This window comes from Meles meles, chromosome 2, assembly GCF_922984935.1.
Source record: "Meles meles chromosome 2, mMelMel3.1 paternal haplotype, whole genome shotgun sequence".
Classification (NCBI taxonomy): Eukaryota; Metazoa; Chordata; class Mammalia; order Carnivora; family Mustelidae; genus Meles; species Meles meles.
In genome coordinates this window covers 17,071,906-17,087,142 of record NC_060067.1, presented here as the reverse complement: position 1 = coordinate 17,087,142, position 15,237 = coordinate 17,071,906, and the positions used below count along the sequence as shown (strand labels likewise).

The 15,237-nt window shown below is 33.9% G+C and overlaps 1 protein-coding gene across 1 annotated transcript; it reads left to right on the top strand.

The window, feature by feature from the left end:
- Positions 1 to 10,178: 10,178 nt before the first annotated feature.
- On the top strand, positions 10,179 to 10,943 carry LOC123937328 (nucleoside diphosphate kinase A-like). Its single transcript, XM_045998093.1, has 2 exons — positions 10,179 to 10,272; positions 10,672 to 10,943. Exons 1-2 carry the CDS (start codon positions 10,179 to 10,181, stop codon positions 10,941 to 10,943), a joined length of 366 nt encoding a protein of 121 aa, XP_045854049.1.
- The last annotated feature ends 4,294 nt before the right edge of the window (positions 10,944 to 15,237 follow it).

Below are 15,237 nucleotides of genomic sequence, written 5' to 3'. Positions count from 1 at the left end.
CATCAATGCATGATGAAAAACTTGGACATACAGTAGGATAGCATAGTAGAGACCTCAGAAGTGTAGGATTGGAATGAGTTTCAGGTGTATGGTGAAGCATTAACTTATGTCAGGCATGGGTCATGAAAGGTATAAGACAATCAATGTTTGTTTTAAAGATTATAGCAAACACTGGCTTCTGGCAATAGTTTTAGAAGCCCAGAAAAAAGTAGCAGTCTCAATTTAGCTAATATTAAGCCAAGACATATTGTCACAGTAAAATTACCTTCACGACAGTATGTAAAGAGACCCATAGATACTATAAGCGTAGGGAAGACACTCTTGGAAATCAGATGCAGGATGTTATCATAAAGATAACAAAAAGATACAAAGGGGACAAAATAATCAAAGGAGTAGGGGAAAATGAATACCTAGACCATCCAGGGATATTGGTGTTAAGTAGGTTCTGAGCTCAAAATAGTTTCAGGGGACCCCACACACCATAACAATCCTCCATGTAGTGGGAAAACTTAAGGAACTCAAGTCAGAAGAGGAATCATGTCCATGTTTATCTCCAGTGGCTTCAGTGTGTCTGTGGACCCATCCTCATTCATGTCCTCATCCCAGCACCTCATTTCACTTAAAACATAGTGTACATATTTCTCATTTTCTGCCCTGAGGCTTCACAGTGGTCAATGAATGATTTCCCTGCAGGAAGCTATTCTGAGGCATATCATATAACACATGGAAGTTATTGTTATTTGTTATACTGTATTAACTGATTACCATACAATTTCAACATAAAAATTTCTCCCTCACAGTGGATGTTACATGACAAAAGATGTGGATATATTTTTCTATTTCACAGAAGTAAGAAAATATCTCACTTGTGGTTCAAAGTAAATACATTTTATTTAAAGTTTATCCTGAGTATTGAATACCATGTTAAAAATATTTTTATAAGGGGCGCCTGGGTGGCTCAGTGGATTAAGCCACTGCCTTCGGCTCAGGTCATGATCTCAGGGTCCTGGGATTGAGCCCCGCGTCGGGCTCTCTGCTCCACAGGGAGCCTGCTTCCTCCTCTCTCTCTGCCTACTTGTGATCTCTCTCTCTGTCAAATAAATAAAATAAAATCTTTAAAAAATATATATTTTTATAAGATAAAATTCTTTAAATTTCAGTATGATGGAAATAAAAAATTTCTGAACAGCAAAGAAAATGATCAACACAACTAAAAGTCAACCTATGGAATGGGAGAAGATATTTGCAAATGACATATCTGGTAATGGGTTAGTATCCAAAATATACAAAGAACTTACAAAACTCAACACCCCAGAAATGAATAACCCGATTGAAAAATGGGAAGAATATCTGTCCAAAGAAGACATCCAGGTGGCCAATAGACACATGAAAATATCCTCAACATCACTGATCATCAGGGAAATACAAATCAAAACTACAATGAGATACCACCTCACACCTGTCACAGTGGATAAAATCAACGACACAAGTTAAACTTATTTTGATCAACAGAATTTGTTGTTTATTAATATCTCTTTCATCTTAATATTATTTAAATTAAAATCATACAATATTTCTAATTTTATAAAGAAATGCATTAAAATAGTTCTCATTGATACATTCATGTAGGACATATAAATGACATGAATGTATGTGCCAAGCTGTACTGAAGTGACAGATGACTTGATAACACAGGAATAGAATGCATGGAGACAGAAAGCTTTTTGTTCCACAGTGCAGATATTAGGAGTACTGCAATAAAAGATTATGAGATACTTTTAACTGCCTGAGTGGACAGAGTTGAACTCCCAAGAGGAGACCTGGGGTGGAGTTATAGATTTTTAGGCCTCATTATGAGCTCTAGATTTTGACCTGTGGAGAACTGTATTAATTATCTGTCTAGAGTTCCTTAAACAAATGACATAATAGTGTTTGGGATTCTTACTCTAACTTACTGTGTGATTTTAAAGACAGTAGATGAGGCAATTAGCCATCAGCAGAGAGCAGTGTGATGCCAGCCAAACATGAGTCAAAGTGTTAGTCTAAGCACGTTAGCCAACGATATGCTAAAAACTCTCTGGAAGGCAAAGCATACTGACTTATATTACCAAACTATGACTTAAGTTCTACTTAAAAACTTCACTTGGTATTTAAAACTCATTTTATTTTTCTTTGCATTAAAATTTAGGATGAGAGCTACTAATTATTTCTATTTTTTTTTCTTTAAAACAAACAAAATAAGAAGTACGAGTTTTAGGACAGGATAATACACTATTTTAAAGATGGTTAAAGTAAAGCTAAAATGGTTGCTAAGCCTGAAACTATTTCCTTTTTTAAAGTGGTATTCCCAGTGATTTTTATGGTAAGGCAAAACTCAATTACTGATGTAAATCCATGGTTGACATGATATACTTGGTTAGAACAGGAGTCATTAAACTTAGTTCTTTTTGATTTTAAATCAGTGATCAATCCACTAAATTTTCTTGCCTTTTGTGGAGCATAGAAAACTGAAAAGTACCACAAATGAAATACTCTACCAATAGGTATCAGTCTCTCTCTTTCTCTTTTGAGCAAATCATTTTTTTTGCTTATATTTCATGTTCTTATTAGTGTAAAATGACAGAATTTTGATTGTGTCACAAGGAGTGGCAAGATATTTATAAGAATGAAGGAGAAGGGCATCTGGGTGGTTCAGTTGGTTAAGCCTCTGCCTTTAGCTTAGGTCAAGATCCTTGTTTCCTGGGATCAAGTCCCACATCAGGTTCCCTGCTCAAGTGGAGAATCAGTTTTTCTCTCCCTCTTCTGCTGTCCTTCCCCCATCCTGCTAATGTTCTTTCCTTCTCTTCCAAATAAATAAATAAATAATCTTAAAAAAAAAAAAAGGAGAATGAACCTTGAGATAAAGACTGAAAATTTTGATGTTAGATACTACCATGTAAATTTGAAGTGTATCATATATGAGCCTTTACTCTTAGCCTAAGATTATAGTACTGGTGAACTCTCCCCATAATTTCAATAGGCTGGGAAAATAGCCTATATAATTCTCTACATCACCACACTGTTAAACTATGTTACTACTACATGTATTTAAAACACACAATCATTCATTTATAGTGTATTCTTAATACAGAGATTCTATGATGAAAATTTATGAGATTTGCTGTCTGTGATCATATAATTCACACAATTATAGCAAGGTAAATTTGAGAGACAAAGTCAGGTGATTGTGGAGGCAGTGGTGGTTGTACATATATGTGTGCAAGTCTGCCTGTATTATATAGGTATAAATATGCATTGTTTTGTTATATTTATAATGAAGAGAATATATTAAGGACCTAACCAAATTATTTAATGAGAAAAAAAATTTGTGGAAATACTACAGTTTAGTAACTCTCATGTATGGATATTACTTCATTTGGTCATGTAAACAGCCCTAACACTGAGTTCTTTTCCCTTGATTGACTCTTCCTTGTGTCATATCAATTTTTCTGAGCATTATTTCAGAGTATCTGCTTCTTGCTGCCTTAATCATCATTCTGTTTATCACTCTTCAACATTAACAGCATAAAAACATAACCCACATTTGATAAAGCTGACTCGACTAATAGTTAAAAGACAATAAGGCGGAAACACTAGCCCTTAATCTAGTAATGTATGTCTAAAGTAAATCTTTGTTGACACAGTGAATATTTTATCCACTTACTTCAGCAGGAAACCAAGTGATTGGTTTATTTTAGCATGATAGGAATGGATGAAGTGTAAAAATAGTTGCTTAAACTTAATACATGATTAGATCTGATTTACTCTGCTCTCTCTCTTCCACTAGTGAGTGTTGTATATGTGGGTGTGGGAAAGGTAGTGTATAATGGTAATTCACATTCTAAAGCAAAACTCACTAGTAATTTATTTTTTTATTCAACACTGATTTTCTCTGCCCTCCCTCCCCTCCACAACTTAATTCTGCCATTACAGTCTGTTTTGTGTCATAGACATTAGCATTTGAAATAGACTTTTAAGCTTCTTTATAGGTTTTCTGGTTTCTTATATTTAATCTTTGTATAGTATGTGCTACTGGTCATGAATGCTTGGCTTTCAAAGATCTAGCTCTATGTTTCAGCTAAATAAAACTGAGTTTATTGAAGTCCAAAAATAGAAACAAGGTTGATAGTGTTTGTACTATATATTATTCAGAAAACAAAAATGCACTGTACATACCCAGTTGAGAAGTCATATTTACTTTTTCTAGTAATAACAAAAAACACTTCTCATTGTAACATGAAACAGTAGTTCCTTGAATTTTTAATGGAGCAATTACATGCAGTTTATTTTAATCAGATTACACTAGAACAATTTATCTTTATTAAAAAAAATAATGTTATGCTAACCATTCTACTTAATTTTATAACCAAAACCAAATAGTGATAGCTAGGGTATTCTAAAGTTGTAGACATTGAGACTTCCTAGAAGAATCAAATATAGGAGAAAGAAGGGCACAAATTTTTATATTCTTTGCAAAATTAACTTTACAAGTATTGGATATATTTTCTTTAAAAAATACTTGAGCATGTTTTTATACATTTTCTTACTTGAATTTGACATTATAAACTTCCATCATATATATAAAGTATTATGAAAAGGCTACTGATGACATAAGCAAGACCTATGCATCTAGAAATTTTCAAAATATGTATAGATAGAGAAATAGGTAAAATAATATATTTCAAAAGATGAAAAAAATTTAATATTTTAAAAAAAGATATGGATGACTTCAAATTTGGGGGGGTGGATATAATTTTCCTACATGAAAAATGTTTATTAGGTACTTCTTTTTAGTAAAAAAGGATTTATACAAAAACACGTCAAGCATGTTAAACAAACCAATACTCTAAATGTACCAAATAAATTTCTTACAAAAATAAATGTTAGGTGGAAACTCAGTGGCATTTTCTTTTGTACAAAAGATTAAACCATGTATATTATATTGACTCGACATTTTAAATCCTGACCTGCTATGCTTTACCATTTACATAAGTTCAATTCAGTAAAAGTGATTCCTCATTGTAGCTTTTTCATGAATTGTAATGCAGCTGAATATGTCCTTGAAGGAATGCTAGATTCGTATCAGAACTGGTTAGAACCATTCACAGATGCGAGATCTTTATCTTCTGGATACCCAAGAATTCCTAATTTAAGAAAAAAAAATGTAGTTCTCTCATTTGAAAAGAATTTTAAAGCTTTGGCTCAGAATGGAGGTGATCAAACCTTTAAATTACCAATCTTTATTTACTTTAATGATCAGAATTTCTAGAATTTCAAAGTCCAAATGTTTTCCAAGGTGTAGATTCCACATGAAACATCACTGGCATATATTCCTATCGTCCAATGAACTAGTGCATAGAAGTAAATATGGTCATATTATACAAAAGATTAATTTGGCCACTTAAGTTAGAATTTGGAACATATTCAAGGATTAGACCAGCACTCTGTTGATAGGACTTGACAAAACAGACCCAGTTCTTCATTTAAAGGCCCTCGTTTGCATTTAAAGGAATAAAATGATAAAATACTTATGGACACTGAACTTGGTGTTACCTGACATATGTGGTTCTATTTACATAATATATAAATATATGTGTATATATGTAAATTGTGTATATATGCATATTTACATAAATATATATTGCATACACATCAAACATTGTGTATATATAGAGCATATAATAAATATATTGTGTGTATAATATTTATATACTTAGATATTATAATTGTTATTTGAGTTTCAACTTCAGGGAATGAATTATAAATAAAACAACAGGACTCTGGCGTGACTCAGTTGATTGAGCAGCCAATTCTTGATTTTGGCTCAGGTCATGAACTTAGGATTGTGACAACAAGCCCCTCATTGGCTCCATGCTCAGGACAGAGTCTGTCCCTCTGCTTCCCCCTCTGCCCTCTCTCTCTCTCTAAAATAATTAAATGAATAAAATTTTTAAAAAGTTAATAAACTATAAATAAAACAACTACATATATGTAGTACTATTTATGTTGGTAAAACACTGGAAACAACTAAAATATCTATTAATAGGAAACTGACAATATACTACTGAACGAAGAATTATCCAACTGAAAAAGAACATAGACATGTTAATTCTATAAATAGTCATAAATTTTTCACTTAGAAATCAGACCTCAGGTTGATATTACCATTGCCTATGTCCAATAAAAATTAAAAAGATCCAAGAATGTTCTTAGATGAAACATTTTTATTCCAGCTCTTGTGTAGAGAAAAGACAAGGTAAGCATACTGTTTCAAGAAGTGCCTTTGAACATTCTCCTTGCAAATGGATAGAGGAACTAACAATAAAGGGCCACTCAGTGGAGAAATTTAATATGTAAAGAACACAAATAATGATCATAATGGGTTATGAAACAGTGAATTAAAAAATCCTTGAGAAGAATTTGAAGAGTGAAAGAGAATTAATAAAACTCTTCTTTACACAATAACACCAAATAATTAATGAGAAAACAGAGTAATGTAACTAGAAAAACTGCTATTTTGTAAGCCCCAATATAATAAATGATTTGCACAGGAATATCAGTATGAACTGAAACCACTGAATGATTGACTTGGAAATTAAGATATTACTGATATCTAACAGCACCTCCCCAAGGATTATTTAACTAATCACAAAAGAAAATGTATACCTGTATACTGGAAAGATTTGGCAGTTACCATTTTGATCAAATGTTCAAAGAAATTTTTCTCAAAGCCAGCACAATAATCATCATGCGTCTCCTAATGGAAAAGATTCATAATCATCTATGATTAATCTGAATCTATTCATCTTCTGACATTTTTATATAGAATACAGATGGTATTATTATAAATCAAATGACATGAGGAAACAATGAGATATAATCTGTAGGTAAACTTTTTGAAAGTCAATGTCAAGAAAAAGAAAATGGGGTTATTGTCTCTGATTTTAATGACCAAAAAATATCTAATAAATAAATACAGTTCATAAGTCTTGATTAAATCTTTCCAAAAGCATTTTGGCCGAGAAAGAGAAATTAGAATTTGTACAGGAGAGTAGATGGTAAGATGTGACGATTATCAGTTTCTTTAGGTAATAGATATTATGATATCACGCTATGTAAGCCAGTGTATTCACCCTTACAAATTTCATGATAAGTTATTCAAATGTGAAGTGTCATTGATGCCTGCAAATACTTTTCAAGTCACTCAATTACATATCTATCTATCTATACATATAGTATCTATGTCTCTATCTATCACGTATCTATATGAATGAAACAGTGAATGAGACAGAAAAAGAGAGAAAAAGATACACAAAACAGCAAAATATTAAAAAGTAATGAATCTAAAGGAATATTTTAAGTGTTCTTTATATTGCCTTGCAGGTTTTCCCCAAGTGTTTATTTTAAAATTGTATTTTGAAAAAAGTAGGAAAGTTGAAACCATTCTAACTTTATAAGCATTCAAAATTGTATCTTATATTAACATACAGTATCTATTGGACTTTGAAATTAAGTGTCATTTATGATCAACATCATTTCTTCATTCAAATGAAAGAATCCATTCTTTGCAAATATATATATATATATGTATATATATGTATATATATGTCATACACAAGGGAGGGAGGAAAGAAAGGAGAAAGAAAACATTTCAAGTACACTAGGAATAGAGGGGGATTTTCAACTCGATAAAGACTATCTAAAATACTTAATGATGAGAAACTAATCACTAAACTGGCCTAATATTTCATGGTAAAAGACTTGAACCCTTTCTACGAAACTCAGGAAGAAGTCAAAGATGTCTTCTTCTCTTACCACTCCTTTTGAACATTATCTTGAATATCCTAGCTAATGCAGTAAGATAAGGAAAAGAAATGAAAGATATAGAGATACAAGGGAAGAAATGTCTTTGTTCATAGATGAAATGATTATCCTGTAGAAAATTCAAAAGAATTGGCAAAACAAAACAAACTCTTATAACTAATAAGCAATTATGTTAAAGTTGCAAGATAGGTTAATGTATTAAAGTTAATTTCCTATGTATCTGCAATGAATAAGTCCCCCCAAAAGGCAATATTTAGATATACATCTACTAAAATATGTAAACATAAAATCATACAAGAAAAACTACAAAAATCTGATGAAAGATTTCAAGGAAAAATTAAATAAATGGAGAGATACTTTATGTCAATAGATAGGAAGACCAAATATTGTCGAGGTATTTGTTCTTCCCATCTTGATACAAATTCAGCACAATTCAAATCAAAACTCCAGCAAGCTATTTTGTGTATCTCTACAATTGATTCTAACGTTAAACGGAAAATCAGAAGACCCAGGATAGTCCACACAATATTGAAGAAAAAGATCAAAGTCACTGAACAGATCCTTCCTTATTTCAAAATTTCTGTAGAGCTACCATAATAAAAACTGTGTGGTATTGACAAAAGAACAGGTAAATAGATTAATGGAACGGAATACAGAGCCCAGAAATAGGCCCACACAAATAAAGTCAAGTGATTTTTTAACAAACGAGTAAATACAATACAATGGAGCAAAAATAGTCTTTTTAACAAATAGTGCTGGAACATTGGGAAATCCACATGTTAAAAAAAATAATTTAAGCACAGATTTATACCTTTCACAAAAATCATTTATTATACCTAAATGTAAGATTACAAATAAATGAATAAATGAAACTTCTAGAAAATAACACAAGAGAAAATCTTAGTGACCATGGTATGTTGAAAATTTTTACAAATAGTGGATAACAGGACACCTGGGTGTTTCAGTCAGTTAAGCATTAGCCTTTGGCTCAGGTCATGATCCCAGATTCCTGGGATTGAGCCCCGTATTTTGCTCTTTGCTTGGTTAGGAGCCTGCTTCTCCCTCTCCCTCTGCCTACTACTTTGCCTGCTTGTGCTCTCTCTGTCTCTCTTCTTGTGAAATAAATAAAATCTTTAAAAAATAGAAATATTGGATAAGCTGGACTTCATTAACATTAAAAACTTCTTTCCTGCAAGATGGGATTGGGAGGGAGACAAACCATAAATGACTCTTAATCTCACAAAACAAACTGGGGGTTGCTGGGGGGAGGTGGGATTGGGAGAAGGGGAGCGGGCTATGGACACTGGGGAGGGGAGGCGAACCATAAGAGACTATGGACTCTGAAAAACAACCTGAGGGTTTTGAAGGGTCAGGGGTGGGAGGTTGGGGCAACCTGAGGGTTTTGAAGGGTCAGGGGTGGGAGGTTGGGGGAACAGGTGGTGGGTAATGGGGAGGGCACGTTTTGCATGGAACACTGGGTGTTGTGCAAAAAGAATGAATACTGTTATGCTGAAAAAATAAATAAAATGGAAAAAAAAAAACTTCTTTCCTGCAAAATACACTCTCAAGAGAATGAGAAGACAAGCCACAGACTGGGGAGAAAAAAAAAAAATATATATATATATATATATATTTGCAAGGACATGTGATAAAAGACTCTTATCCAAAATATACAAAGAACTATCAAAACTCGACAATAAGAAAATGAACAACTTGTTTAAAAATGACCAATGACCTAAACAGATATGTTACTAAAGAATATATACTGATAGCAAATAAACACGTGCAAAGATACTCCATATCATATGTCATCAAGAAAATGCAAAATAAAAGAAACAAGCAAATATGAAATTCCCCTACACATCTATTATAATGGCCAAATTCTGGTACACTTACAACAACGAATGCTAGCAAGGTTGTGGAACAGTAGATGCCTCATTGCTGGTGGGAATGCAAAATGTTATAGCCACTTTAGGAGATAATTTGTCAATTTCTTACACAACTAAATATTCTCTTACCATACAATTCAGCAATTGCACTGCTTGATATTTACTTAAATTAACTGAAAACTCATGTACATACAAAAGCTGCATATGGGTGTTTATAGTTGCTTTATTCATAACTGCCAAAACCTTGAAGGAACCAAGATGTTCTTCAGTAGGTGAATGGATAAACTGGTATATTCATAAAATGGAGTCATATTCAATGCTTAAAATAAATGAGATATCAAGGCATGAAAAGACTTGGGGAGGCACCAACTGGAGGGGACCATGGTCAACAATTAATGCATCTTCATTGCCATCAAGTCTCATGGGATGCAGTGCAACTTCGTGGGAGAGATCATGAAGCGTTTTGAGCAAAAGTCATTCTGCCTCATTGCTATGAAATCAATTCAGGTGTTGGGGCTAGGTTAATGTTAAAACCTGTTTACTCGCCAGGGCCCGCTTGGCCAAAGCAACTTGGGTAGGCATATTGTTGTTTACATCTACGGACTTCATTCCAGGAATAAACGCCCCAGCAGTTCCAAACATCCCAGCAGTTCCTAGTATTGGTTCCAGCTGGCTATTCCAAGAATACACGCTGTAACAAGCCAAGACAGGTGAAAACATCTAATCAGCTAAAGCCACATATATTGAAGTCTGTGGTTATGCCCTATAAAATCTAGCCTGTAAGATCGAGGGTGGTCGCCCTCTTCGGTGGTGGTCTTGACCGGTCAGTCCAGTTCCTGTTGCCTGGCATGAAAATAAAGCTTTGCCTAGCTTTCAACATGCATCAGTCTCTCTCCTTTGATCATGGACCCCATCTCAGGCTTCGAAAGACTTCTCAAGGAGCACTACATTGACTTGAAGGACCGTCCATTCTTTGCTAGCTTGGTGAAATCCATGCAATCAGGGCTTGGGGTTTCCATGGTCTGGAAGGGCCTAAAGGTGATGAAGACAGGCCGAGTGATGCTCAGGGGGACCAAACCTATGGACTCCAAGCCTAGGACCATCCATGGGGACTTTTGCATCCAAGTTGGCAGGAACATTATCCATGGAAGCAACTCTGTGAAGAGAGCAGAGAAGGAGATTGGCTTGTAGCTCCAGCATGAAGAGCTGGTGGATTATAAGAGCTGTGCTCAGAGATGGATCTATGAGTGAGGAGAGAGCAGACCTCAGTGCTTTGTTCATTCCATTCCCTCTCCCTCCCCTAAGCTTGCAAATCCACTTATTTCTGAGTACTTCCTTATAACCTGGAGGGGAACCCTTGGAGCTGGGAGTGCTCCCAGTATAGTATTATGTGTTATCACCAGATTAAAATGTTTCATCCCAAAATAAAATTTAAAAAAAAGAGAAAAGAATTGAGGAAAACTTAAATTCACATTATTAAGTGAAAGAAGCCAATCTGAAAAGGCTACATACTATATAATTGCAATTCTATGTCATATTATGAAAGGCAAAACTATGGCAATAGTAGAAATACCAATGGTTGCCAGAGCTTAGGGAGAAGGATTGGATGAATCAGTAGAATGCAGAGATTTTTAGGGTAGTAAAACAGTTCTGCATGATACTCTACTGATGATACACATCATTTTAAGTGTGTCTGGACCCATAAGATGTACAAAATCAAGAGTAAAGCCTCATGTAAACTCTAAACTGTAGCTGAGAATAACCTGTCATGAAGATTCATCAATTTTGTAACAATTGTACCACTCTGGTACAGGATATTAATAATGGGGTAGACTGTGTGTGTGTCACGGTAAAGTATATATGGGAACTCTGGACTCTATCTCAATTTTGGTATAACCTAAAAGTGCAGTTAAGAAATAAACCTGTTTAGAGAAAAACAAACAAACAAACAAACAGAAATCAAAGAGTAATGTTCTAAAGATTATGTAAAAAAGAAAATTTAAACGTAGCTAACTTTATTTTTGAGATGGCTACTTTCTAACAGGCTCTGTTTTCAACATTTAATGGACATTGTCTTTATACTTCTAATGGAGAACTCTTCAAAATAATGTGGTAGTTAGCATCTTTATTTACTCAGATACTTTACACCACATGGTGATTTATTGTCTCACTTCCCTCCTGTATTTTGACTATAACACATGTGGGATCTTGATAATTTTGCAGGTAAGAGGAATGTGACAAAAAGTCTCATTAACTATTTAAATGTCTTAAGCCAGAAAGTGACATTCTCTCCTGCTGGTTATATTTCGTTAGCAGGTAAAAGTCACATGGCAACCCTAGAATCAAGCAATACTAAGAAATACAGTACTTGGCTTTTCAGTCTATTCCTAGTGACAACTATATAATAAGTAAGAGGACCTACTTTTTTTTATATGTGTGTGGATGGTTATCTGATCTACCTCACAAATTCTGGAAAGCTGTTGTTGAACCTATGCTTGCTTTCTTTGCCAATATTATTCCAATCTACCCAAATTGTGGAAGGGCAGAGCCTCTTGTGAGTGTTCGAGAGAATACCTGCTAATATATCCATCTTTCAGGAAGATTTGGAAAGCCAAAATTGGGATGAGTCCTCATTAACTCTGAGCTTATTCATAAAGCCCACACAACTCAGAGGGTTCTTCTTTAAGAAAAAATACATATACACAAATCAGTTTTTAAAACATAAACATGTACCTAAACATATACCTAAATAGAGAATTACAATGCAATTTCAATTTAAAATATCCAACAATCACAAACATAATTTTAAATAAGTCAGTTGGAGAAAGACAAATATCTATGATTTCACTCATATGTGGAATTTAAGATATAAAACAAATGAACAAAAGGGAAAAAAGAAGTCAGATAGGGGAAAACCAAGAAACAGACTCTTTTAAAAAATTATTTATTTATTTGACAGAGAAATCACAAAGTAGGTAGAGAGGCAGGCAGAGAGAGCAGTGGAAACAGGATCTCTGCTGATGGGGATTTTCACTCTACATAACAATTAAAATAGAGAGATTTTTAGATGACTTTAAAAAGGATTTTAATAATGATATAAAACAAATGAACAAAAGGGAAAAAAGAAGTCAGATAGGGGAAAACCAAGAAACAGACTCTTTTAAAAAATTATTTATTTATTGACAGAGAAATCACAAAGTAGGCAGAGAGGCAGGCAGAGAGAGCAGTGGAAACAGGATCCCTGCTGAGCAGAGAACCCTAAGATCATGAACTGAGCCAAAGGCAGAGGCTTAACCCACTGAGCCACCCAGGCACTCCAAGAAACAGACTCTTCACCATAGAGAACAAACTGATGGTTACCAGAGGGTAGGTAGGTGGGACGATGAGTTAAATAGGTGAGGGGGATAAAGGAGGACACTTGTGATGAGCACTGGTTGTTATTGAATCATAATATTGTACACTTGAAATTAATATTACATTGTATGTTAACTGACTGGAATTTAAATAAAAAAAGAAAGAAAAGAAACATTTAACATTTTACAGTGCATAGAAATATCAAATCATTATAAAAATATAAATCAATCAATTAATAGTACAGCATATCTCTGTAAGTCTTTCTTCCTATACTTGTTTTTATTCTTATGGTATATAAGACGGAAATGAACCAAGGAATAGTCCAAATATAGATATATTTGGAACTACAATCATCATTGCTGATGGATTAATTGGAGTTGAGAATTACTCAGAGGGAGGATTCAAGGACAATGGACAACACAGTGAATTGTCCTGCTATTTATGGAAATGGAACACCATGGAGAAAGACCACAGTTGGTAGTGCTGGTGGTATTAGAATTAAATCAAACTTTTAGTTTGGGAAATTTTAATGTTGAATTCCTTTAAAGATTTCCAGTAGGCACTTAAATATAAGAATTGAGAGCTTTGCAAAGAGGCCAGGGCTGAAGAGAAAATGTCACAACTTATTTAAAAATACTTAGTGTTCCCACCAACCATTTCTACAAAAATGTGAGTAGATCCAATATTTGTTTTCAATTTTGTATGACAGCATTTGGAATGTGTCACAGTAACTTGTTCTTGTCAAATCAGTTTAGAGTACAATGATGATAATATTGTAATCTTCACCTTTCAGAATCTCTGTCATTTATTACACATTCAACACCTAAAACCTACTGATGCTATAGGATATAATAGAAAGAATTGAAAAATTATCTCCCCTTCTTTGATTTCATTTACATCATATGAAAAAATAAATATACTGGAGCATCTTGAGCATCTACACTGAAAACAGATAACAGTTACCCTTTCTAACACTTCATGGAGGATTTAACAATGTCTGGAAGATTTTCTAAGTTATATATTATAATGGTTGATATATAATGGAGCAATACTCTCCATTATTCAAGAGTCTTTATTATCTATTAAAAATATGAATCATAGCTATTTTATTCCTTTATCAATTCATCCTTATTAAAATATTCATTTTCATCACAACGATTATAAACTATAATTAAAATATTCTCTCTAAGTTAAATTCTGCTGTTCTCTTAAAGATTAGATCATATATTACTTAGAATATAAATCACTGGTCATGGAGTCATAATGCATTTTTTTCTGCACTCAGTAGATAGGGTAAATTTTGACATTTCATTAATCAAGTAATTAAACCTACTTATTCCTCTATTCCTTAGAAAAACATAACTTGTCCAAATTTGAAATTTCTTAAGATATTAAAATTGGATATATTATTTAATTTCCTTCTGCAAATCATTCCAAGATATTAAGCCAAATGAAAGCAAGACATGCAAATCATCAATCATTATTAAAATCCTTTTTAAAGTCATCTAAAAATCTCTCTATTTTAATTGTTATGTAGAGTGAAAATCCCCAGGGCTAAGGTATTTACTTTGACTCATTTTGATGACCTGGTGATATGACAACTTGGCCAAGTTTCTATTCTTTTTTTTTTTTTTTTTTTTAAGATTTTATTTATTTATTTGACAGAGAGAGAGATCACAAGTAGGCAGAGAGGCAGGCAGAGAGAGAGGAGGATGCAGGCTCCCCGCAGAGCAGAGAGCCCGATGCGGGGCTCGATCCCAGGACCCTGAGATCATGACCTGAGCCGAAGGCAGCGGCTTAATCCACTGAGCCACCCAGGGGCCCCACAACTTGGCCAAGTTAACCTTTTTAAGAATTCCCATTCTTTTATGTCTCTGTTTTGGGTGGGTCATGAGAATATTTCTTCTAAAAGATTTGAAAGGTGGTCATGAAACTGCAATCATTTCATGGCTCATACCTGTTGTCCCCGACTTAAGGACTCACTTGGTGGTATCACACAATAGCTGTGCCTCTACTCCTTATCCTTCCATGAGACCCTCCTTTGTTTTCTCTATTGGGCCAGGTTTGTGTGTGATTAGTTCCAGAACTAAGATCTTAGCTTCTGAAGGATACCTACATCACAAAGTCCAGA